The sequence below is a fragment of the Xenopus laevis genome, chromosome 7S (assembly GCF_017654675.1).
Source record: "Xenopus laevis strain J_2021 chromosome 7S, Xenopus_laevis_v10.1, whole genome shotgun sequence".
NCBI lineage: Eukaryota > Metazoa > Chordata > Amphibia > Anura > Pipidae > Xenopus > Xenopus laevis.
This window is the reverse complement of record NC_054384.1, coordinates 18,247,344-18,274,763: the sequence shown is the minus strand read 5'-3', so window position 1 is coordinate 18,274,763 and position 27,420 is coordinate 18,247,344. Positions and strand designations below refer to the sequence as shown.

At 38.7% G+C, this 27,420-nt stretch overlaps 1 protein-coding gene across 2 annotated transcripts in view; it reads right to left on the bottom strand.

The window, feature by feature from the left end:
- nt5c2.S (cytosolic purine 5'-nucleotidase-like) overlaps positions 1–24,110 on the bottom strand; it is a 59,649-nt gene extending 35,539 nt beyond the window's left edge. The window contains exons 1-2 of one of the 2 annotated variants that reach the window (XM_041570943.1): positions 23,929–24,110; positions 7,723–7,844 (exon numbers count right to left, since the gene is read on the bottom strand). In XM_041570943.1, the coding sequence (XP_041426877.1) occupies positions 7,723–7,823 (101 nt within the window). In that variant the 5' untranslated portion in view covers positions 7,824–7,844; positions 23,929–24,110. The remainder of the gene's footprint in view (positions 1–7,722; positions 7,845–23,928) is intronic. The other variant, XM_041570944.1, reaches the window with a different exon arrangement.
- Between the last annotated feature and the right edge of the window lie 3,310 nt (positions 24,111–27,420).

The following is a 27,420-nucleotide window of genomic DNA, read 5'->3' as shown; positions in this document are numbered from 1 at the left end:
TTCAGTATAAAAACTAGGTAAATAGATAGACTGTGCAAAATAAAAAATATTTCTAATATAGTTAGTTAGGCAAAAATGTAATGTATAAAGGCTGGAGTGACTGGATGTGTAACATAATAGCCAGAACACTACTTCCTGCTTCTCAGTTCTCTTTCTTTCCACTGATTGGTTACCAGGAAGTGACCAATCAGTGACTTGAGGAGGGGGGTGAATGTGTCATAATTGTTTGATCTGAATGCTGAGGATCAATTGCAAACTCACTGAACAGTTATGTCCCATGTGGCCCCCCTTAAAGAAAAACTATACCTCCTAAATAAATACTTGAGCAACAGGTAGCTTATATCAAATTAAGTGGCATATTAAAGAATCTTATCAAACTGGAATATATATTTAAGTAAATATTGCTCTTTTACATCTCTTGCCTTGAACCACCATTTCGTGATGGTCTGTGTGCTGTCTCAGAGATCACATGACCAGAAATACTTCAACTCTAACTGTAACAGGAGGAAGTGTGGAAGCAAAAGACACAACTCTGTCTGTTAATTGGCTCATGTGACCTAACAAGTATAGTTTGTTTGGTATGTTTGTGTGCACCGTGAATCATTCAATACCAGGGTCGGCTGTTATTTTTTAAAATGGCAATTTTCTATTTAGTATTACCCAATGGCACATACTACTAAAAAAGTATATGATTATTAAAATGGTTTATTTACATGAGGCAGGGTTTTACATATGAGCTGTTTTATGCATTATATTTTTATAGAGACCTACATTGTTTGAGGGGTATAGTTTTCCATTAAAGTAGCTGACTCAGAATTAGAAAGCTGAAAAGCAGGAAGTAGTGTTCTTGCTATTATGTTAGACATCCGCTTATTCCAGCCTTTGTACATTACATTTTTGGCTGACTATATTAGAAACATTTTTTTATTTTGCACAGCCTATCTATTTACCCAGTTTTTATTTTTACACTGAACTGTTCCTTTAAATTAAGCGAGAGCATTGGGTCCCTGTCAGCTACATTTGCAATAAGTGGGGATCTTAGGAAGTGACGCCGAACTGAGCAATTTTCCCTTCAGCTGTCAGCACCACCAGAAGTTCTCTGGAGGTCAGAGACGCTAGCATAGAAATTGATCGGAAGTATGAACACTGAAACATTGATGTATGTAATTACAGTGGCATCTAAGTGATTGGTCAAGATTTATACTTTGATGGATTTTATTATACCACTCTGTGTGAGGACAGCAAGGTTGCTCAAAAGACCTTTTCTCTCAATATTCTCTAGAAAAATAGGGTTCAATGGACCCCTCTGATTATCTGCCTTCCCAGCTTTTTCTCCATATGTATAAAAATGAAATCTATTTCTGCTTGTTTAGCAGGGATGCACCGTATCCAGGATTCAGTTTGTGATTTGGCCAGGATTTGGCCTTTTTCAGCAGGATTCGGCCAAATCCTTCTGCCCGGTCGAACTGAATGCAAATCCAAATTTGCATATGCAAATTAGGGGCTGGAGGGAAAATGTTTCCCCTTCCCATCCCTAATTTGCATATGCAAATTAGGATTTGGATTCGGTTCGGGATTCGGACGAATCTTTTGTGAAGGATTTGGGGGTTCAGCCGAATTCAAAAAAGTGGATTCAGTGCATCCCCTTTGTTTAGACTTGCCCAGGAGAGTCTGCCTACTCTTTTCTACTGTTTTCATGAACTTTGCTTTCTTCACTTGATAAGACAGTTACAATCATTTGAACTATAAACCTTCTGATATATAGTAGAGCATAGAAAATCAATACTAAACATACAAACTTATTTTTTTGGAACAACCATTGCTTACCAATGACCTTATATATTTAAATGTACTTTAAATATGAAATCTTGTTACTGCTGTTACTACTTTTTCTGGAAAAAAAACATGAGCCTTCCTGTTTCTATTATCTTTCCTATTAGTATCTATTATCTTTCCTACTAGTAACATTGACAGCAGGTAACATATTTATCAGCCCAGTTGGCAATATACCTATCTATAATTGTTGCCCATCAGGAGCTGTTTACTACAATTGAATTTACACAAAACAAGGACCAAACAACTGCATTGCACACAACGACAACTGGCACTTATACAGTTCAGCCCTCAGCAGTCTGATCACAAAAGGTTATGAACAAAAAAACCCACATTCCAACAGAAACCCAAAAACCTTCAAAACCAAGCAGTTTCCTTTAATATCCAGAAGATCAGAGGGAAAAATACAACACAGGTGGCCAATATGTGATATCTTTATTGACAAACTACATATAATTCTACAATGTTCTAGACTCTGAGGTCCCTTCTCCAGATATTCTTAATAAAAGCCCAAAGAACTGATGAGCCATTAACTCATGGAGCTGCAGGTGACCAGTTTGGTTAGAAACCACCAAACCACAACAATCAAACATTAACTAAAACATGATAATAACAAAAAGTTAATACTATTCAAAATAATCACCAAGAGAGAATCCTAATGTCTGTATTAAAGTAGTTCAGTTAATGTTGTGGGTATATCTTCTAATTAAAATATTTTGATGGATGAAGGGATTACCATCACTCATCATGCTCACTCATCTAGCTGCTTTGCCGAGTGCTGATCTGACATACGAAACATGGAATGGAAAGCAGCCAGTTACAGCTCTTTGGAACTCGAGCAATGCAATAGTAGACAAAAAGTTCTGAGAATATTTGTATCAATCCTCACTATGCTATCAAAGGCACATTTACAATTTTCTTTTTTTTCACCCTTTACTCAGCCTGTTCTTTAGATTCAGCTATATTGTAGAATTTACATCTACTTGGATTTTGCGGACATCTTTAAAAGTTGAAACTGAGGAATAACGAAGTAAGGAATTGGAAGAAATGGAGAGGAGTAAAATGCTGGGATGAATAGTGAGATATGAATATGAGAGCCTAAATTACAGTTACAGAAACGTATAGAAGGATGGTTCTATTAGCTTTTTGGTATGGTGTAGCGTAGGCAATAATATAAACATAAATTTATAGTTCCCATTTAACGTCACAAGAAAAACTGACTGAAATCCCATGTAGTCAGAAGGTCACAAGAGCCAATAATGTATGTGACAAAGTACCTGAGTTCTGTCTCAAGATCAATGCTGTTCCGATGAGTAAAGTGTACCACACTCTTCTCCATTCTGAAATCAACCCAAATTTTTGAAAGGAATCAGAGAGAACGCAATATCTGACCACCAATGGAGGATTGTATTGTTGCCAATTGTAGAGGCAAAGAGCACAGCTTCAATCCACTGTTTCCCGCTCAAATTCCAGTATAATGTTTACTCAAACACAGAAGGATATTTAAATTCTGTTTGCGGAACATCATAGAGGGCGGAACATTCTTGCATCCAAATATTAATACGATGTGTTACTCACCCACATCCGTAAGATACTTTAGTTGATGTTTATGCAATGACACAGCTTTTGGCCCCACCCAACAAACAAATCACCTGTCTCTCACACACAGTGATACAGAAAATCTCTTGATGTGACCTGCTAGGCATTCTAAGGCTCCACTGATCCCTTAAGCATGAACTGAGATTTTGGGTGCTACGCATATCACACTTGTCGCTCCAATCAGCAAGTACAATGGTGCTTGGCTACAGGGGCAAAGTTTGCTCACAAACCTCCACAAGTAGAGTGGATTAGCTGGAATAGGAAACATTTCTGTACTAGGATTTGTGGGGTTTACCGGATCTTATAACAATTCACAGAGACCATGCAACAATCATAGGTCCATTTTGTTTGACAGCCAATAGGAGATATAGTCGTTTGTCCAGGTTCATAAGGAATGTCCAATGGGATTGACATTAGGCCACTTACTTTAGATCCAGTGTCAACTCTTTTATTCTACGCTGTGTTTGTCATTTGAAAGATTTGCTTTGTTTTCACCAATATCTATGAAACCATTACCGTCTCAGCTTGTAGCTACAAACTTGCCTACGCTGCCAGTGGTTGGCTGGCCATAGTCTTCATTTCACCTCAATACATCTTGAAATAATTTAACAAATGAAGGTTAAAAACAGGAGGGTTAACAATTTAAACAAAACATACACATAAGGCTGCTTGATGAGTATCATAATGGTATGTTTACAGGATGCATAAGACAGGCCTACTTAACCAGGTGTGTTTCTAGGGAGGATCTAAGTGTTTTAAAAGGAACGTCAAGATGAGAGAGCTTGATTGGCCATGGCAGGGAAATCCAGAGAAAAATAGAAGGTTGAGAATGAAATGAGTTTAGGAGAGGAAAAGATAGGCCAGGATCACCAGCAGATTCTAAGGACATTCAAGGAGATTATCTGGAAATGACAGGTGAGCTGAAGGCTGCATATGCATTATTAAGGATGTCAAATTTTAGTGAAAGCTGCTAAAGAGTGAATAAAGGAGCAGTAGATACACAACACTGGGATATAAGGATAAGGCTAATAGCAGCATTTAAAGCAGTCTGAATTCAGGACGATCACAGGAAAGATTGGACACGCTTAATATCCAGCAAAAAATGTCCAAATTTAGCTTGCTCCCAGGATTAATGGGTTATATGTAATATAGTAATATTTTTTCTTTTTAGGCTTAAGAGAAGGCAGAAATTATTGAATTTTAAAAGAGAACTAAAGCTTAATAAAGAGTAGAAATGCTGTACATTATGTTTTGTCTTCTGTACCAGCCCAAGGCAAAGAAAGTCCTTTAGAAGTGAAGGGCTGTGCTTCCAAAAATGTCCATAGTGGCTACCCAACACATATATATATATATATATATATATATATATATATATATATATATATATATATATATATATATATATATGTTGCTGGTCTTCATTTGAAATATATATATCAGCTTCTATGACAGGAGAACCTTATTTCCTGCTTGATGATTCACAACAACCCCTAAGCTTAGCTTCTCCACAGCTGCCATGACCACACTGAGCATGTGCGGGGTCGCTGACACTTCATGAGGATAACATGACCATCATTATGGGTGGCTGTTTCGGTCTACTGCTAGAGATCAAGGAGGAGGATCAATGGAGACCACGAGAAGGCCAGGACTCAGTGGAAGCTTATATGCAAGTGATACTTTTTATTTAAATAATTAATTCTCTTTTGACCCAATAAATCTGTTTTCACATAGAACTCATCTTAGTCGAGGACAGCAGCACATATCTTAGAATATGCAGAGAATTTCACATTAACAAGGGTACCTCTATCCAATGCACAAAAAAGGTAAAATCCCTTAATTGAAACACTAAACAACACTTTGTCATTTTAGGTAAATGAAGTAGATTTCAGTTAAGTAGAACCAACGACTTCCTGTGCAGCATGATGTAAAATCTTGTCACAATGCCAAATGTCTTTTCCTACAGCCATATGTTACAGACGTTCATTTTATTTCCCTGTTATTGCCTAACTGTGAGATAAAGTATTACCAACACTTCAGCATTAAGTAATATGAAATAATAAGCAGCCTTTCCCAAAGTCTTTCATTTGAAGGCTCTGTTTGCAATCTTGACTTCTGCGTGCAAGTCCATGACACAAAGGGACATGGGAAGGGCTTCTTTTATGTTCATCTTCAATTGTAAGCCACATCTTTACCTCCAGGAAGTACAGTAATCATGAATCTACTGTAATTGTGTAACCTTTCAGGGCAATTTAAGGCCAAACCCTCTCACATTACTCTAAGCACTAAAAATAATTTTTGGCTTGCACAAATTATAATGAAGCTGCATTTGGTGTGGGTGCAAGCAATCATGTGTCTTATAACCAGGCAAAAGTCAGAATAGAGGTACGTCCTTTTATAAATACTTACAGCTATCAACAATACAGAAATAAATATGGCAACCACTAATTTATTGAAAGTCGGACGACTGTCATTGAATTTATTAAATATTTATTATAAGTACAGACTAATAAATGCACTACGAACAGGAAAAAAATATGAAAGTCTAGAAAAAAATTCTAGTTTTTCGGACAATTTCTAGTGGAGAAAAAAGTCTGAAAACCTCTTAAAGGAGAAAGAAAGCTCCAAGACAGTTTATTGCCAACAGATTAGCCACAACACTGCAAGCTAGAACGCTATATTTATTCTGCAGAATGCTTTACCATACCTGAGTAAACAGCTCTAGACACTGTCTCTGTTTGTTTAGGATAGAAGATGCCATATAAGCTTGGTGTGACATCACTTCCTGCCTGAGTCTCTCCCTGCTCACTTTCAGCTCTGAGCTCAGATTACAGCAGGGAGGGGAGGAGGGAGGGGGAGAGAAGCAAACTGAGCATGCTCAAGCCCTGCCCTGGAGGTTTATGCTGAAAACAGGAAGTCTGATGTGTACACAATAAAAGGAAAGAAATGTGGTGTTTCTTTTGACAGAGGACTCAGAGCAGCATTACTTTGAGGGTTTACTGGTGTATTTATATAGACCTTTCTGATAAAGCTTACTTAATTTTAGCCTTTCCTTCTCCTTTAAAGTCCACATTGATTTAAAGCGGTCAATAGGATCAGTGCAGCTCTCACTGACTTCTATAGCACCTAGCCAACTTTTAGTGACATTTTTGTGATTCTTTTCACTTAATAAATCTCCAATTTGTCCAGTTTGATTAAAAATATTTTTGTGATTTGTGGAAAAATTAGAAATTCTAATGTAAGTAAATGGACAAGAAAAGTATGCCTGTCGGTCTGCTGTTCTTGTTGCTATTTAGTGCTTATTATAAACTAAAATGAAAATATTTGTAAAAAATGTGCTTGTTACATATAATATTATTTGTAAGAAAGTAAATTCTTGATGGAATTTACGGTACTTGACAGAAAATTAAAGGGACAATATTACCCCTTTTTCAACTTTGGTTTAATGTGCTGAACATATTTTTGATTATTCTTTTAATTAGGAAAAAAGTACGGTTGTTATTGTTATTCATTGCTCTGAACAGAGCAAACTTTTTAAATAAAACTAAAGCCATATTCTACACCACGATGCCAAAGAACAATTTGGGGGTGGATAACATTAGTTAGCCTTTATTTGTCTATTTATTTATTAGCCTTTATTCAGATATTGCTAGTGTTCTTTCTAGATAATCCAGTTCCCTAAAAATGCCTGCAAAATCAATTATTTTATTGTATTTATAAATGGTATTCACAGATTTTAGCCGCTGAATAGTGACTTCTCAACTCGCATATGTCTTCTTATGTTAGCATAGCTAATGTCTGTGTAGAAACACATTTCAAAATGACCTCTGGCTTGGAGGAAAGTTTTGGTTGCATAAAAACCAGGTGTACCGTCAAACAGAGCCTCCTATAGGCGACCAGTTCACATAGTGACTACCAAATAGCGAATCACAGTTCTTATCTACCACCCTGAGGGATTTTTTCATGCATGCAAAAAAGGTTTGGGACCCCTGCTCTAGGCTAACTATTCCTGAAGGCCCTGGACAATAATAAATATTGGTAAATATTGATATTTATTGACATGACCTATAAAATCAATTGGCCAGTTGGTTCTGCACCTAAAAATTCCATCAAATTTTGCACACCTGGGAATCCTGCAAGGGTACCAGACTGAACTGCCCCAAAGAGTGCCCACTCTCCATGTAAATGTACTAGAAATTAATTACTATATTTATGGCACTTGGCTGCTCAGAGAATCCTTCACATTTCGCAGGTCACACAAAATGAATGTTCTAGGCAAGATGTCCTTCTCACCTGTGATAAGCTTCACGTCGATACTTCTTTAAGGCATATCCATCCATATTGGCTGGGAGGTCAGCAGCATTTTGGAGGCGATCACTCCAAGACGTTGTCATTTTTAAACGTGGGGCTTGAATCTGCAAAAACACAAAACAGGTAAAAGTTTTCATTAAGGGTCTCCTTCATTTTGACCCCCAGTCTCACGCAAAGCATGCGACAGGTCGTGTAAATGCAGCAAGATTAAGACAGACTGCGGAAAACAATATCTTTAGACCACACGCTTCAAACCTGCACCTAACCGCATTTAGAGAAGTATTTTTTTTTACTAATTAGCTTACTAACAGCATGCCTGGGAAGTAAGTGTTTAGCATGTAGCACCTTTGACTGATCCAGTGCAGGTAAAACATAAACAGATATCACTGGCTGGCTGCTTCTGGTTCAATATACCTTGGCACTGGTTTCTATGGGTTAAATATACTTTGAACTGGGTAAAGCCGGGTAGGTAAACAGCATCTTATGTAGGTGTAAGTGTCTCATTTCTTATGCCATTGCTAAACTATGTATCACAACACCATATACGTGTTTGTCATTTGTGTGAATACTTCAATAAATAAAACATTCTTGAGCAAAAAAAATATATATACTTTGAACTAGTCCTCAAAAATATTTTGCATATCATAGGCCAATACAAAGAAGCTGATCAAACCCAGGTTGGATACTCTGCTGTAGTAGAATATATTTGAGCATAAACAGTAATTACACAATAATTAGGATCCTAGAAATGACATGTAACAAAACTGTGCTACAAGCAGTCATGGAGTATACACAATTCTATAGATACACATTAAAAGAGTGGTTTATAAAGAAATATACCCTATAACTAAACATCATTTAAAGGACCAGTAACATCAAAAAATGAAAGTGTTTTAAAGTAATAAAAATAAAATGCAGTGTTACCCTGCACTGGTAAAACTGATGTGTTTGCTTCAGAAACACAACTATTGTTTATATAAATCAGCTGCTGTGTAGCAATTGGGGCAGCCATTCAAAGAACAAAAGGCTCAGGTTACACAGCAAATAGCAGACAAGCTCCGTAGAACATAATGTTATTTGTTATCCACTATTTAAACTGTGCCATATAACTTTTTTCAATTTCCGCCATTGCTACACAGCAGCTTGTTTATATGAACTATAGTTGTTTTACCAGTGAAGGGCAACAGTACATGATATTTTCATTACTTTAAAACACTTTAATTTTTTGGTGTTACTGTTCCTTTAAGCAATGTTTTCAGCCATAATTCAGGTGTACAATGTCTTGGTCCCTGCCTGCAACGCCCCCACCCCTCTCCAACTGATGCATTTATTTAAGGTTGTGACCTGCTCATGCACAATCCCCCTACCAAACCCTTTTCTGTTGCCTCCCAGGCCCCCTGAGATGATAGGATCTAGCCCAGAGAAGTTGAACCCATGGCCATAATGTGTTGAAGCTTCCCTGAAAATACCTTCAATTTCACGGTTACCTGCCAAAAGTTCAATTCTTTACCAATTACGGATTGAAATCTATTATTTATCATACCCGATATATTGTTATAATGTCTCAACCTAAAGATGCACCCTGCTTAGAGTAGACAGACCCCCTCCGTGATTAACAGTCAGTAATTATGGTTTAAAATGTGGCAAATAAGTAATTTGTGCATGTTACACAAAACTAATATTCTGTAGGTGCTACTTTCCACCTTGCAGAAATGATGCAGCCGGTCACCTCTTACTGTAAAGTACTGAAACCATAGCAGGGTATTGTATTTAAAGTATAACACAAGACCCTCCCCAAGCATGAAAACCAGAATACAGATTTCAATATAAATTCAATAGAGAAATGAAAAATACAGATGACTGTTACAAATTAATTTCCCAGTTGAAAACATTGCTTAAATTTATATTTTGCTCCACTTCTGCATTTGATTTCACAGCACAATGGTGAAACATTATTTCTACATTAAGGGCTCTTACAGACGAGCGTTTTATTTTCCTGCGCTCCGGTTTCATGCGTTAAGTCGCAGAGGAGCGCAGGAGTAGACGCACTGAATTCTTTTCAATGTGGCTGTACTCACAGACGCATGTAAGCGCTGAACGCAGGTAAAATGCAACATGCTGCATCCCAACCCCGTTCGGCGCTTACATGCGTCTGTGTGAGTACAGCCACATTGAAAAGAATTCAGTGCGTCTACTCCTACGCTCTCTTGCGGCTGAACGCATGAAACCGGAACGCAGGTAAAAACACTCTTCTGTAAGAGCCCTTAAACGAATGAACTGTGGGAAGAGCAGCTGTTTGCACTCAAATAATCGGATGCTCATCTCCAGTTTTAGAGGTATTTTACAAAACAAAGATGTTAGTGCAGACCAAACGCAAGGCAAATGTTCGGATAAAATGATTATCTCTAAATCTTGACATTTTCTGTTACATATCACTTTCAAATACTTGAATTTAGTCAGACTCCCTTTGACATTTATAAACGAGAAATCGTACCCTACCAGACTGGGCAATCAGTTAGTGCTGGTCCTCTAAAGAGCACAGTAACATCAAGCGCATTTCCTTCCACGTTATTTCTGCAGTGACCCTTAATAAATGGATCGTTAAAGCTGAAATTAAGTCCTTATGCACCGATGAATAGTGTGAAGCCAAATGACTTACACTCACTAGATGGTTGCTGCGCATCATCTTGAAAATCTGGCTGCTAATGCACTTTTACAGCAGCCGCCGCGCCTTATATTGGCTGTTATTTATTATAATGAAAGGGACACCTGTCACGCTATACCTGGCACAGACTCTGCCAATGACCCATGGATTTAGGAACACTGTGTTAAAATAGAAGCGCTGGTAATAGCATCTCTACTTCTAAAATAGCAGCTGTGTTGATAACATTAACAGTGAAATATGCGGAGGGGGGATCTGTGATCTCTATTGTATGGTGTTATGTTCTTCACCTCTTAAGGTCAGACACAATATTAATGTTAGGAGGACACCTCCTAGGCTTGGCAAGTTCTGGAAAAGAATGGCTGGCATCCTACAGATCTTAAGACGTAAGTAAATGCCCTCAGTTGTAGACAGACAGTAAAATCTTGCAACTGGCCAAGAACTCAACACAAGAGACTTGCATTTTAGGCAGGTGCTGGGTGGTAGGTTGTTGGTGCAACAGATTTACCTGTAGGGTGGTTTCTAATATGCTTTTCTCTTGCCCATGACCAAGTCAAATCCTCTTTTCTGCACGTAAACAGGCAATAAGTTGAGCAGGACTGGTGTAGATTTTAGATATAAGCAGGCAAATGCCCTGGCTTCCAGATCAAGTTCAAATCATTTACTGTTTTTATAGCTTGATAACATTGAAGTGAGGATGGCCTTTGGAGGGACACATGTCTATGTCCTTCTCTTTTTGCATTTCCCCCTTTTTTACCTATAAAACCGGAGAGCTGTACACACTAGTGGTGTGCGAGTCGAGAAATTCCCCCCTGTCCCCTCCCCTCTATAAATTTTAGGCGCTGGAAGCCAGCAGTGCTAGGTCGCTTTTCTGCAGGAGCCGGCCCAAACCTGCCCGACCAGCGGGTTTCAGGCTGGCCAGGCAGCCTGGTATCCTGATGAAGGGTGGGTGTTCCCCCCCAAAACGTTGATATTTGGTGGCTGAATAAAAGGGGATATTCCCCGACTGCATTAATCAGCGTGTGTGCGGATCTGTTTTTTATACACTTCAGGCCAGGACATCACTAGTACACACTCTTATTTCGAATTCAAACTTTCGAATTGTTTTTTTGGTGTAAAAATTCACATATTCAAATTTTAATCCCCCAATACTAATGTAAATTCGTATGTGAGATTTATCACAACTCGACCATGGAAACAGTTCTAATTTGAATATTCACCACCTAAAACCTGCAGAGTTAATTTACAAGTCAACGGCAGAGGTCAGTTGAGCCATCTGGAGATGTTAATTGCCTTCCTGACATTAGAGATTGTTTCAGTCGGGACTATTCGATTGAATATTAGACATTCAAATTTTTTCTTAAAGGGATCCTGTCATCGGAAAACATGTTTTTTTTCAAAACACATCAGTTAATAGTGCTACTCCAGCAGAATTCTGCACTGAAATCCATTTCTCAAAAGAGCAAACAGATTTTTTTATATTCAATTTCGAAATCTGACATGGGGCTAGACATTTTGTCAATTTCCCAGCTGCCCCAGGTCATGTGACTTGTGCCTGCACTTTAGGAGAGAAATGCTTTCTGGCAGGCTGCTGTTTTTCTTTCTCAATGTAACTGAATATGTCTCAGTGGGACATGGGTTTTTACTATTGAGTGTTGTTCTTAGATCTACCAGGCAGCTGTTATCTTGTGTTAGGGAGCTGCTATCTGGTTACCTTCCCATTGTTCTTTTGTTTGGCTGCTGGGGGGGGCTTGCAGTACAGCAGTAAAGAGCGATTGAAGTTCATCAGAGCACAAGTCACATGACTTGGGGCAGCTGGGAAATTGAAAATATGTCTAGCCCCATGTCAGATTTCAAAATTGAATATAAAAAAATCTGTTTGCTCTTTTGAGAAATGGATTTCAGTGCAGAATTCAGCTGGAGCAGCACTATTAACTGATTCCCTTTAACTTAAATTTGAGTTGTGAGCATATTCAAATTTATTAGAGTAAAAAAAAAAAATTCACATAAATTCGACCTTTGATAAATCTGCCCATTAGTGTTCCAATCTCACAGAATTCTCTATAAGTGCCCAATGCTTAACCAGTATGGTTTTTAAGTGCAGGTGCATGGGTACAATAACAGCAGATTTTGGGTCTAAATGAAAGGGTGAGAGACTGCAGTACCACTTTGGAGGACGCTGGGTTTCTCCATCACGACATACTGATTTCTAATTAACAGAGAACTTGCAAGTCAGTGCAATATATGCTGTCTTTGCACTAACTTGCTAGGAAAAATAAGCGAAAACTGCCCAAAACAAGATTCCATAAGGTCCTTGATTCAGCTAACAACCAGGAAGGCCTACCTCTACCTGACTGCTTCAAAATGTTCGCCGTTTGATAGTGTATTGATTATTCAACTAACTGAAAAACTGTCAGTTTAGCTTTAAATGACACTTTGGTATAATGTAGATTGATTTGCTTTGCGGTAGAATGTGTTTCCCACTAGTCCAAATGTTTATTCCATCCAAAAGTGCAGAGGGGGTTTGGGGCACTGCCGGTCTGCAACATGCAATGTCATTTTAACATTTTTTTTCACAACAATTCACAATTCCAGTGATGGAATGTGCCCCTTTAATGCGGAATATTTACTTTCGATTATGTTCTGCAACTATATTAATAAAGTCCAGCTTTCTATAACAGCTGCCCATAACACCATAATCTCTGGCTAAAACACTTAATCTCTATGCATGCGAAGATGATTTGCTGCATTCTTTCCGTACTTGAGAATTCTTTGAAGGATAACAATATACAGTTACGTGACTGAGTTACTTTTAAGTGATTTAAGAGATGACAGCTCACAGTAGGAAAAAAAAGGTTACTTCACTGTGTACAATAAGTAACCTCATTAATTTTGTTCAATAGTAGCAGTTTTAATAGCTAACAATTCTCTGTACTGTTGTGGGGTTTGAAATATATAACTCAAATTTATATAGCGTTAACACTTTTGCAGCTGACTAGTGAAAAGCACTAAAAACTTAACATAAAAACTTAAAGGGATACTGTCATGGGTAAACATGTTCAAAACACAGTTATTAGTGCTACTCCAGCAGATTTCTGCACTGAAATCCAATTCTCAAAAGAGCAAACAGATTTTTTTATATTCAATTTTGAAATCTGACATGGGGCTAGACATATTGTCTGTTTCCCAGCTGCCCCAGTCATGTGACTTGTGCCTGCACTTTAGGATGGAACTACTTTCTGGCAGGCTGTTATTTCTCCTACTTAATGTAACTGAATCAGTCTCAGTGGGACTTGGCTTTTACTATTGAGTGTTGTTCTTGTTATCTTGTGTTAGGGAGCTGCTATCTGGTTACCTTCCCATTGTTCTTTTGTTTGGCTGCTGGGGGGGGGCTTGCAGTACAGCAGTAAAGAGCGATTGAAGTTCATCAGAGCACAAGTCACATGACTTGGGGCAGCTGGGAAATTGAAAATATGTCTAGCCCCATGTCAGATTTCAAAATTGAATATAAAAAAATCTGTTTGCTCTTTTGAGAAATGGATTTCAGTGCAGAATTCAGCTGGAGCAGCACTATTAACTGATTCCCTTTAACTTAAATTTGAGTTGTGAGCATATTCAAATTTATTAGAGTAAAAAAAAAAATTCACATAAATTCGACCTTTGATAAATCTGCCCATTAGTGTTCCAATCTCACAGAATTCTCTATAAGTGCCCAATGCTTAACCAGTATGGTTTTTAAGTGCAGGTGCATGGGTACAATAACAGCAGATTTTGGGTCTAAATGAAAGGGTGAGAGACTGCAGTACCACTTTGGAGGACGCTGGGTTTCTCCATCACGACATACTGATTTCTAATTAACAGAGAACTTGCAAGTCAGTGCAATATATGCTGTCTTTGCACTAACTTGCTAGGAAAAATAAGCGAAAACTGCCCAAAACAAGATTCCATAAGGTCCTTGATTCAGCTAACAACCAGGAAGGCCTACCTCTACCTGACTGCTTCAAAATGTTCGCCGTTTGATAGTGTATTGATTATTCAACTAACTGAAAAACTGTCAGTTTAGCTTTAAATGACACTTTGGTATAATGTAGATTGATTTGCTTTGCGGTAGAATGTGTTTCCCACTAGTCCAAATGTTTATTCCATCCAAAAGTGCAGAGGGGGTTTGGGGCACTGCCGGTCTGCAACATGCAATGTCATTTTAACATTTTTTTTCACAACAATTCACAATTCCAGTGATGGAATGTGCCCCTTTAATGCGGAATATTTACTTTCGATTATGTTCTGCAACTATATTAATAAAGTCCAGCTTTCTATAACAGCTGCCCATAACACCATAATCTCTGGCTAAAACACTTAATCTCTATGCATGCGAAGATGATTTGCTGCATTCTTTCCGTACTTGAGAATTCTTTGAAGGATAACAATATACAGTTACGTGACTGAGTTACTTTTAAGTGATTTAAGAGATGACAGCTCACAGTAGGAAAAAAAAGGTTACTTCACTGTGTACAATAAGTAACCTCATTAATTTTGTTCAATAGTAGCAGTTTTAATAGCTAACAATTCTCTGTACTGTTGTGGGGTTTGAAATATATAACTCAAATTTATATAGCGTTAACACTTTTGCAGCTGACTAGTGAAAAGCACTAAAAACTTAACATAAAAACTTAAAGGGATACTGTCATGGGTAAACATGTTCAAAACACAGTTATTAGTGCTACTCCAGCAGATTTCTGCACTGAAATCCAATTCTCAAAAGAGCAAACAGATTTTTTTATATTCAATTTTGAAATCTGACATGGGGCTAGACATATTGTCTGTTTCCCAGCTGCCCCAGTCATGTGACTTGTGCCTGCACTTTAGGATGGAACTACTTTCTGGCAGGCTGTTATTTCTCCTACTTAATGTAACTGAATCAGTCTCAGTGGGACTTGGCTTTTACTATTGAGTGTTGTTCTTGTTATCTTGTGTTAGGGAGCTGTTATCTGGTTACCTTCCCATTGTTCTTTTGTTAGGCTGCTGGGGGGGGGTGATATCACTGAATGCAATTAACTCCAGCACACATAGATTGCTCAAGGAATTCTTCCCGTGTTTAATGTTTAAGCCAACAATAATACATCACTCCAACTTGCAGTACAGCAGAAAAGAGTGACTGAAGTTTATCAGAGCACAAGTCAAATGACTGGGGCAGCTGAGAAACTGACAATATGTCTAGCCCCATGTCAGATTTCAAAATTGAATATAAAAAAATCTGTTTGCTCTTTTGAAAAATGGATTTCAGTGCAGAATTCTGCTAGAGCAGTACTATTAACTGATGTGTTTTGTAAAAAAACATGTTTTCCCATGACCGTATCCCTTTAACACAAGATGCAAAAGGGTCAAACTTGCAAAAATGTCCTGACAATTGAGAACAATATTTTAATGCCCATTCTAATAACTATAGCAATCAATCAAATTTATGCTTTCATTAGTCCAACTGCAGAACAAAACGGTAACTGAAAATGGTTGCTATGGGTTAGAGAACCTGGGTAAATATTGCACCAGGCTACAAGCTGAATGTGTCCAAAGTTCATAGCTATGACTGGCTAGAAGTGTGTGCACTTCCATTCCCTGGTAAAGAAAATACCAGTGCCCAGCTGAGCTAATGACAGTATCATTTATGGGAGCTTAGCATTCAGTTTTATATAGGTTGTTTGCAGCAGAGCATGGACACATTCTCAGTATCTGCACAGCCTAACGGGTTATTTTCTGCACCCAGACACTTTCGGACTTCTGTTCCACATAAAATATTTGACTTGTAAAGAAATAAATCATTTTCAGGGTCAGAAGATCAAATCCAAGAGTGTCCCTGTCTAGAAATAAGGGGAAATTTGGTGCACGTGATTTGTCAAAAGTAAAAAAACTGAAACAATTTCATCTAAATGGGCCAAAATTTCTGCTAGGATTCATTTCAAGCTGACAGATCACACATAATGGCAAACCCATTATCAAAAATCCCATAAGCAGTCACTTTATAACCCACTACAAATATAGCTTAAAGGGGTTGTTCAACTTTAAATAAACTTTTAGTATAATGAAGACTTTCATATTGTGAGACAATTTGCAATCGTTTGTATTGTTTCTAGTTATATAGCTTTCTATTCAGCAGCTCTCTAGTTTGTTCTTTTTATCAGCTAACTGGTTTCTGGGCTCTTATTTGCCCTAGCAATCAGGCAGTGGTTTGAATGAAAGACTGGAATAAATAGGTGCAGGACTCAATAAGACGTTAAGTAATAACAAATAAGAATAACAATAAAATTGTAGCCTCACAGTTGCCGGGATCAGGGACCCCCATTTAAAAGCTGGAAGGGGTCCGACAAATAATGAAGAGCAATTGCAAAGTTACTAGAAATAGGACATACTTTTAACATACTAAAATGTAACTTAAAGGTGAACCACCAATAAACTGCTGACGAAATAGATGTACCAACATAACCCACAACAATCTGCTACAGTTCATAAACTGTAGTTCATTAAAAACTGAAATTGCCTTAGATTAGACAGACCTACTTCAAATAACAGGGGGCTCACAGGCATTCCAAAAAGTCTGTAGAAATCCCCAATACTTTAATCATGCAGTAAATAATTTGACAGTTTAATATCTACAGTGAATGACCAACTTCATATGAAAACATTCCAATATCTGTATGCAGACTGACAAAGGCAACTTCTATACTCCTCAAAAATAAAAATTCTGAGACAGAGGACAGAGTGTCTCCTACGAGAGACAACACACCCTCCGCTCTGGACCGGAGACTGATAAGAAGAGCAAATGTCTCAATGAGGCGCACCGGAATTGCAGGAGACAGCTGTATTACCAGTTCACTCAGCAAAAGAACGATACAGAAAGTCTGGAACTGACAGCAGATAACAACCTGCTCACTCACAGCTCACACATTTTAATCTGTATCTAAGAGCTATGCAAACACTCGGTTCCTTTGTTGTAATTTAACTACCATTTCTTCTTGTGGCCCATTCCATAAATTTACCAGCCTTTTTTTGTAATGAGGTACAGGTATAGGATTATTATGCTTGGGACATGGGATTTTCCAGTTAATACAGGATCCCTTTCTGAGAAAAGTTCATTAGATAGCCCAGGATCAAAAATCTAAATATCAAATGTAGCCTGAAATTAAAAGAAAGGAAATAAAAGTATAAGGTTTTTTTCTATTTTGATGCAGAACTGTTTATTATTTGGACCATGCTTCTCCCAAGTCTCCAAACTGTGTTGTACCAATTCCCCCTGAACATTTCTATCAGACAGTAGATTTGTATCTAGTTGTAATAAGGCAAGGAAAGTTAAGCTGCCAGCAGCACTGTACTGGCCGTATACATAGAGATCCACTCGTTTGTCGATTTTGCCGAATAAGCAGATTTCTCCCCAATATGCCCCTAGGGCCCAATGACTGGATCATAATGGGTGGTCGGATCACGGGACAGCGTCAACGAACAGATGCAGTCCGCGTTCTGATGTAATTTTTACCCCTGCCCGATCAACACCTGGCCAACTCTCGGCCAGCTATCGGTCGGGGAAGACTGTCGGAGGGCCACACACATGCTTTTTCACTGCTGAATCCTGGTTAGTGGGATAGTGCCAGTAACAAGAACTGATAGTCTAAAATTGCTGTGCTGATATGTAATTTTACTTATTTGACCATTGAGACTTCGATTTATCCCATATAGTACCTGGCTATGGGCAGGTTATTCACCTTTATGCACATGCACACACTCAGATTAATGGGTACACAACATTTGCTTGCATTCTGCTAGTTATCCTTATTTAACTGCTTTCCTAAACATGCATGTGCACAGGAATCGATATTTCTATTTTCCATGTATGCTGACTGTAAGAAAATCAACATGGTCATTACAGAATTACTATTTTAACAGAAGAGTCACTGCTGCTTAATATTATAACATACAATCTTCTCATCTGATCTCTGGAAGAAAAAAAAAAAAAAAAAAAAAAGAGGGCAAACAGTTGCAAACCTCTGAAAAATGCATCAAGGTCATTAGGCTGCCGTTAGCTTTCTTGGAACACTGCTTAGCTGCATCTGTTTTGTGTAATGCATAGGGGGCCCTGCCGTTCTAGGTAGAAGGCAACAAGGACATTATATCCGATGTGCAAGAAAGTGGAACAAGGACATCCAGGATTCGGTTCGGGATTCAGCCATTTTCAGCAGGATTTGGATTCGGCCAAATCCCTCTGCCCGGCCAAAACGAATCCTAATTTGCATATGCAAATTAGTGTCGGGGAGGGAAATCGTGTGACTTTTTGTCACAAAACAAGGAATTAGAAAATGTTTTCCCCTTCGCACTCCTAATTTACATAGGCAAATTAGGATTCGGATTCAGTTCGGGGATTTGGGGGTTCAGCCGAATCCAAAATAGTGGATTTGGTGCATCCCTATAGCAGAATGTGACATAGTTGGGCTAGCACATTTTCTAAACCTGTGTACAGCACTTGACTCTTGACTTGGCGAGCCATTTATTAGAGCTCTGACAAGTTGAATTCATTAACCCCTGCAGGTAATGAAACATTGGGCTTAAAAAAAAAGACATCTTTGCCTCTATGAAAATAAAAACTGGGTAAATAGATAAGACTGTGCAAAATAAAAAAAATTCTAATATAGTAAGTTAGCCAAAAAGGTAATGTATAAAGGCTGAAGTGGCTGGTTGTGTAACATAATAGCCAGAACACTACTTCCTGCTTTGCAACTCTCTTGGTTTCCACTGATTGAACTGTTGCTTTTGGATCTGAGCTGAATGCTGAGGATCAATTGCAAACTCACTGAACAGTTATGTCCCATGTGGCCCCCCTTAAAGTCACGGACTAATTCCGATTTAGAGAGCTGAAAAACAGGAAGTAATGTTCTGGCTATTATGCTATTATGGCTATTATGAGCCTTTATACGTTACATTTTTGGCTAACTAACTATATTAGAAACATTTTTTATTTTGCACAGCCTATCTATTTACCTAGTTTTTCCAGTGCAGACAGTGAAATTGCAATCTCTACACTAGCGACCTGGGGTGGGGGTAGGGTTTTGTTTCCCCACAGGTTGATTTCTCCTTTAATAACAGTGTCCACAAAATGGTTCCTGCCTGCTTGCTATAATTATTAATTCCCAGGAAAAAGATTTTTACAGTGTTATTAAAGTTAATTTTGCTTGACTAACATAATATATGGGATTTGGAAATATTTTTTTGGGCGACGGGTCCCCTTTAAAGTGTGAGGGGCCGATTCATTAACTTCGAGTGAAGGATTCGAAGGTAAAAAGCTTCTAATTTCGACGTTTTTTTGGGCTACTTCGACCATCGAATGGGCTACTTCAACCTTCGACTACGACTATCGAAGGATTCGAAGTAAAAATCGTTCGACTATTCGACCATTCGATAGTCGAAGTACTGTCTCTTTAAAAAAAATTCGACCCCCTAGTTCGGCAGCTAAAAGCTACCGAAGTCAATGTTAGTCTATGGGGAAGGTCCCCATAGGCATTCCTAAGTTTTTTTGATCGAAGGATATTCCTTCGATCGTTGGATTTAAATCCTTCGAATCATTCGATTAGAAGGATTTAATCGTTCGATCGAAGGAATAATCCTTCGATCGTACTATCTGCGCTAAATCCTTCGACTTCGATATTCGAAGTCGAAGGATTTTAGTTCCTAGTCGAATATCGAGGGTTAATTAACCCTCGATATTCGACTCTTGATGAATCAGCCCCTTAGTGTTAAAGGGGTAGTTCACATTTAGTATATTATAAAATGGACAATTCTAAGCAACTTTTCAACTTGTCTTCATTATTTATTTTTCATAGTTTTTTTTATTTTTATATTTGGCTTTTTACACTGACCCCCATCTAAAAAACAAATCCTCTGTAAGGCTACTAATTTATTATTATTGCTTCTTCTTTTTTTTTTTTACTCATCTTTCTGTTCAGGCCCTCTTCTGTTCATATTCCAGTCTCTTATTCAAATAAGAGCACGGTTCCTAGGGTAAGTTGCGGGAGCTTTACATATATAAAGCCCCAGTCATTTGACTGAACCATTTAGAAAATTATGTGAAACCCTTAATAATGTAAGTAAGGCAACAGTTGAAAACAGCATTCTATTTATAAGGACATGATGAATGTTGCTCTTTAACAACTACTGCCTTATCCACTTTATTTAGGAGTTCACATATTTCACAGAACTGGGGCTTTATACATGTGAAGCTCCCTCTCTAATTACAGCCACATGGATGACTTTATTTACTTATTTTTATAACTTTTCTCATTTTGGATGTATAGTAATACTGTAATGTGGTTTACTGAGTGTAGTTCAACTCTTAATATGTTATAGCAGGGGTCCCCAACCGCCAGGCCGCGGATACTCCTGCACTGGGCTGCCAAGCCCAGTGCGAAAAAATGAGGCGCACCGAATTGGATGCCGAAGAGCAAAAATTGGACTCTGCCGCGTCCAAACTTGCTGCCGACAACGCCACTGGATTTATTCAGAAAGTATCTGACAGTGGAAGGTAGATATTTTTTCCTTAATTAGGAAATTTTTTTTATTTACCATACAGGCACCCAAGGGACGTTCCATTAAACCCGCCGGAAGGCTGCACTTGAGGGGACAAATATATATATATAAAACAGTCGAGAAGAGTCCAGCACACCACTTCAAATAAGTTAACGACCCAGGTGCTACTGTGCAATGTTGCATACAATAAATTTTAAAAAAGGCAAAGTGCACACTGGGTATCCTTTTAAAAAAAAATATTAGCTTCTATTTACCACATTGTTAAAAAGGTCAATGTTTCGGACTTTTCCTAAGACCTGGCCTTGACGGCGTCAGCTTATGCATACTTTGTACAAACTTTGTAACTAAAACGGTCTCTTTTACACATTATATATATGTGTATATATATATATATATATATATATATATATATATATATATATATATATATATATATATATATATATATATATATATATATATATATATATACAAAAATAAAGCCGCACTGACAGGACTTAAAGGGGACCCGTCACCCAATAAAATTATTAAAAATCCTATTTTATCACATTAGTCAAGCAAAATGAACTTAAAATACACTATATAAATTATTTGAATCTTGTTTCCTTCAGTCTGGGAATTCAAAATGATAGCAAACAGGCAGCAGCCATTTTGTGCACAATGTTATTAAGACAAGCCTTGCATGATCTCAGAATCATGTTTGTGCATCAGAATGGGGGACCTGATGTCCATCCCCATGCCCTGGCTACACAATTAAACGGTAAAGAGAACTGGGGGAATGTGTGGAGAGCAGTGACATGTAGGAAGTGCTGAATGGAAAGTGAAAGTAATTGTCTGCCCCGCCTCTATGCCCATGGCATAGAGGAGGGGCAGACAATATTTGATTGACAGCTGAGATTTTTAAATGAGTTTACAACAGCTATGAATGCTTCAATAAAAAATAGAAATTGGATTTCATGTTTAATTTGAAAAGGACTTTTATTATACAGATTTTTGTGTCTGGGCGACAGGTCCACTTTAATGTAAAAGAAATAGTGTTTTATTCAACGTTTCAGCCCCAACTCGGGCTGTCCTCAGGAAGTGTAAAACACTGGCTTCTTTTTCTTGTCGCTGTGCACCAGATACTTGAGAAAGGTCCCAGCAGGGACTGAAACGTTGGATACTGATGCAACGAAAATAAAAGACAATTTTTTTATATATGGGAGTGCTGGTTCTTTTGAATATTAAGTTTTATATGTGTGTGTGTGTGTGTGTGTGTGTGTGTGTGTGTGTGTGTGTGTGTGTGTGTGTGTGTGTGTGTGTGTGTGTGTGTGTGTGTGTGTGTGTGTGTGTACACACACACACAAAGCCAATAAGGAGCTATATAGTTAGAATTTTTTTTGATATAGTATAGTTCTATATTTTTGCAACTGTTCCATGATATATGATGCTATACTGCCCTGCAACATAATTACCTTTCCACTCTATAAAATATCACTTGTCTATTTATAACACAAACACTGACCTTACTTTTACACCGTTTCATACTTCTTCCCATGGCATATGATAACCAAGCCCTGGCCAACTCTGTATACTATAAAACTGCCAAATCTCGCCCCCACTCTGCTTTATGCCACTCAACAAGACCTGACAAACCTTTGTTCCACAGCTCCATGCACTTTACTTGTCTCACTGCAAATGCTACACATTATTAATCAGCAACAAGCATTGCTTCCCCCAATAAAAACATGCTACAAAGTCACGCTTGCCTGTCTTAGATGATATAGGCAGTGTCTCATCTAAATATCTTATCATTACAACTTGATATCTGCTTCTTCTTAAATTACTAAGCCATATCTGTGTCTCTCTTCATTCCACAGCAACAGATAATGAAGTCCTGCCATCTAACATATTTATTGGCCTACAGGATCCCCAAGCAACATTGTTCACTAATTTATCACAAGCTGTTTTAATAGGATACCATGCAAATAATTCTGTGAAGTTCCTGGACAGACTGGGAGCAATAAAGACTAACTGGAAGGCTACCAACTGGGTAACCTCATCATACCATTCATTTAACTAAATATGTCATTAGTTCCACTATTGCTATCCTACAACTATCTTTATTTCCCAAGCATGTATATATATATATATATATCAGTGTCTTGGAGTAGATTAGAACTAATGGGTCGGTGCATTGTGGATTAGGAGCACCAGGCAAACAATTTCCATTCAAGGGACATAAAGACAGTTAAACAGGCTACTAGGAAACAGATGGTTGAGTTGGCTCTATGACTGGTATTCATTGCTACAAGCAGAGCACAACCTGGCAGAAAGCATAATTCACACCATTAAAGGCAAAATGAAACAGTGGCAAAACTGTCAGTAAGTTTAAAGGTTTCTTTGAGTTGGTTATTGGGCCTAATTTCAAATGTCACTGCTCCTCCCTGTGTCACTGCCAAAGCCAGTTAGTTGCCCTCTGTATTCTGCTGCTTCTCTCTTGGTGCAACACTGCCAAAGGCAACTGCTGGTTTTATAGCTCTAAACTTCTTCTCACTGATGCCCTCTGTATAGCACTGACACTTTCCTCTGCTGAATATTGATGCCCTGTAAATACTACTACTGCTCTCCTTGTGCCACTGATAAAACATGTCCTCTCTATACAGCACTGATCTCTCCCTATGCCAATCCTAGCTGCCCTCAGTATAGCTCTGTTCCTCTCCAGGTCACTGTCAGTCCTAGCTGCCCTCAGTATAGCTCTGTTCCTCTCCCTGTGCTACTGCCAATACTGTGTGTATAGAACTAGATCATTCCCTGTGCTAATGTCAACTCAAGCTTCCCTCTCTATAGCACTGTTCCTCTCCACGTCACTGTCAGCCCTAGCTGCCCTCTGTATATCACTACATCTCTCTTGTGATACCCTACTGAGAGCCTTTGTTACACAAAGTTCCCGCCACCCCCAGTGCACGGGGCCCCTCACTCACCTTCCGCTACTGACAGGAGACAACAAACTGCACCAGCTGCCTCACTACGCACGCGCACAACTCAGGGACAGACAAACAACTGCAAACCGCTGACAGAAACGAACAGCACAAGTCCCGTCTCTGTAACAATGTCACTGTCCTGCTGACACAATCCCCGGGACGTCCTCCTACAAAATAAACATACAGCCTACGCCTACCCCCATTTCACATCTTCTAATATTATTGGGTCATATTCTACAGTACGTCAAGCCCTATCCAATTATAACACGCAGGGGGCGGGCACATACATCTAACAGCGATTGGGCTGTTCATAAAGCCGATAAACACGAGCCAGCCCCTTCTGATTTGTGATTAGTTGACGAATGCCGGGGGTGGGACAGAGTGGGCAATATGGCCCTATCTGACTCTGCAGCCTCAGGCTCTTTCTGCCTAAACTACACAGCAGCATCATCATCTGAGGGAGGAGTGGGCGTGTGATGTCAAACTCAGTCCTCCCCTGCAGACATCTGTTAACCCTTACTGCTTGTTTTCCCTTCCCTGAACTGCTCCATTCTCTCCCTCTCTGCCCTGTTCATTTATAAATAAAACATAATCTGCTACTGAAAATATTTTATTCTTTTCTGCGGGCAATGTGTATGAGCAGTTAGTGTAAGTACCATAGTCATTTTCTACCCAGTATTGTTATGTTGTATACAAACAGCAATCAACATCTTTTCTGTGTTCCTTTGTAACTCCCTGCATATGTTATTATATGTTATACAATTCCAGAACATAAATTGTTCCAGAACAGCTACATTTATTCTCTTGCAACTCCCTGCAATTGTTCCATAACAGCTGCATTTCCCCTTGCAACTCCATGCACCTGATCATAAATTGTTCCAGAACATCTGCATTTATTCTCTTGCAACTCCCTGCACCTGACCATAAACTGTTCAACAACAGCTGCATTTTCCCCTTGCAACTCCCTGCACCTGACTATAAAATGTCTCCTTTAATAGAGTCCTAAAAGGGGAGGGTGTAAGCAGCACATTCATTTGCGGCGATCCTTTAAATGGATATTAATGTGAGAAAAAGAAATAAAGAGGGGTTTGTGTGAACTGGTGTCTGTGCTGCTTATTCTGGCTTCTTTGCATGCACTTTACATGTAGAATTTGAATGTGTTCTGCTACAAAGGCTGCTGCAAAGTCTTTCACTCTAATAAATCTGCAACATGAAACATCATCTTTATTATCAAAAATTCGACTTCAACCATTAGCCATCTAAAACCTGCCGAAATCCCATGGGGGATTTGTTTCCCACAACTTTCTTCCAGTCACTGCCATGTACTGTTTCTGGTTCAGAATCTTGGGAAAGCTGTGCAAGCCTACAAAAATGCATAACTATCAATAACTGAAACAACTTTTTCTGTGTAAAGGAGGTCCTGGTGGTATTTGCTGTGACAACCGTCAGAAATGTAAGTACTGCAAACTATCTATCCATCTATCTATCTATCTATCTATCTTCATTTCTGACCTGTAAAGATCTCTCTGCAGCTCTGATATAATGACAGTTTTAGGAGGTAAAGTGGTGCATAGAAAAATGATTTCCAGTCCAAAAGAACAACTTGGGAAACTCACAGATAGGACTGGAGCGAGGGGTAGGCAGAGGAGGCACCTGCCTAGGGTGCAACGATAGGGGGGCGCTAGGCAGGTACCTCTTAAATTGTCTTCTTCCTACCCCTATTCTGTTTTTGTCTCCAGCCCTCTAGAAGGTCCAAGTTGACCGATGTATGGCCACCTTTAGACCATCTCGCTAGTCCATTCCAGGGAGAGGTCTTCACTGTGTTATAATCACAAAAACAAACAAGGAACAAGAGTTTTCTCTGTCTCCAAGTATGGTTACCTGGATTAGAGGAATGCTTTTTATATGAAGGAATGCCATCTCTTCAATCATATGGAATGGTAAATTAAAGATGGATGTGAAGCAACAACTAGAATAAGAATACCCACTAGTCTGTCTTTCATTATTCTGCTCAGCACAAATATTTTTATACAGACACTGAATTGGTTAAGTTTGTTGGAGCCAAAGATTTTTTTACTGTATTGATTTTGTTTTTTTTAATTGTCTATTTAAAGTGAATATATTATGATAGGGGTGCACCTGCTTTTTATATGGGTAGTTTCTCTTTTTGGTGGAGGTGCAACCACCTATGGAAACCATTCTGTATGACCCCTTTTTTAGCTCCTCTTACTATTTTCATAGTTGCTCTCATTGTTTATGAATAATATTTTGTATTTATACATTGATTTTTTTTAAGCACTCATTATACACTGTGAGATATTTAAATCAGTGTTGTTGGTTTGTGCTTATGGTCCCTCGCTTGTTTTATTGACAGTTCTTGAGTTCTGTTTACAGATCCTTGCTGAAGCCCTTGCCCATAGTTGACTCAGGTGTCCCAAATTGTTCCTAAAATCTATTCTGTACTGCTGTTCTTGGCTTGTGTTTACAGATCCATGCTGGAGCCTTTGCTGTTCCTGCCTGTTCAACCTTGCCTGTCTCTTTATTTTATTATTTCTCTGCATGCTCAGGCCTTTGACCAGACTCTTCCCTATGGACCTGCTCTGCCTACTTTGACCCAGCCTATCCTGATGATATGATGGTTGTTTTGTTTCTCAAGCCTGCCCTGAGCCATTCCTTCACACACAGACTTATAAGTAAACATTTTCCAATGACCCTTGGGTGATAATTAAACCCCAGCTGACGTCTCATATTCTGCAGTAAGATGTACATGTTTGCCATGTCAGCGTTCTGATTTCTTTTGCACCAAATAAGCACTTTTCCCTGCAATATTGATTGAGCTCATGAAATTTGTTTCGGCCGAACGATCGAATTACGATGCACCACGGGGCTCCGACGTGTCGGTCGGTTAAAAATCAAACCTTCCCGATCGATATCGTGGCCAGATATAGATCAGGAAGACCTGTCGGAAGCCCCCATACACGGGCAGATAAGCTGTCAAATTGGTCCAAACGACCGATATCGGCAGCTTTATCTGCTCGTGTATGGCCACCTTTACAATGGGCGATGTTTGGGTCTGTTCAAAGGCACCCGATCAAAATTTTCCGTCCAGCCCGATCGACGAGCCGACCGATATCCAAGTCTTCTGCCGATATCGGTCGGCTCGTTTTCCACCATACACGCATTGAATATTGGACGAAAATTTGTTTCATACGATATTATCTGTGCGTCTATGGCCACCTTAAATGAGTGATTCCTCTGGTTCATAAGATGTAAATAAAGACTTCTGAGAACAGGCAAATTATTCTGAAGCTGACATACTACAGGCAGGTAAATTACGGTAACATGAAAAGGAAGTGAACTAAATAAATGTAGAACAAAATCCATGAGAATTTGTGAATATTTCCCTGGTGTATATATCCTCTCTCCAAACAGAGACACACAAGATAGGGACAAGCTACAATGGGACAAAAATCTGAAAAATGTAGCAGACAA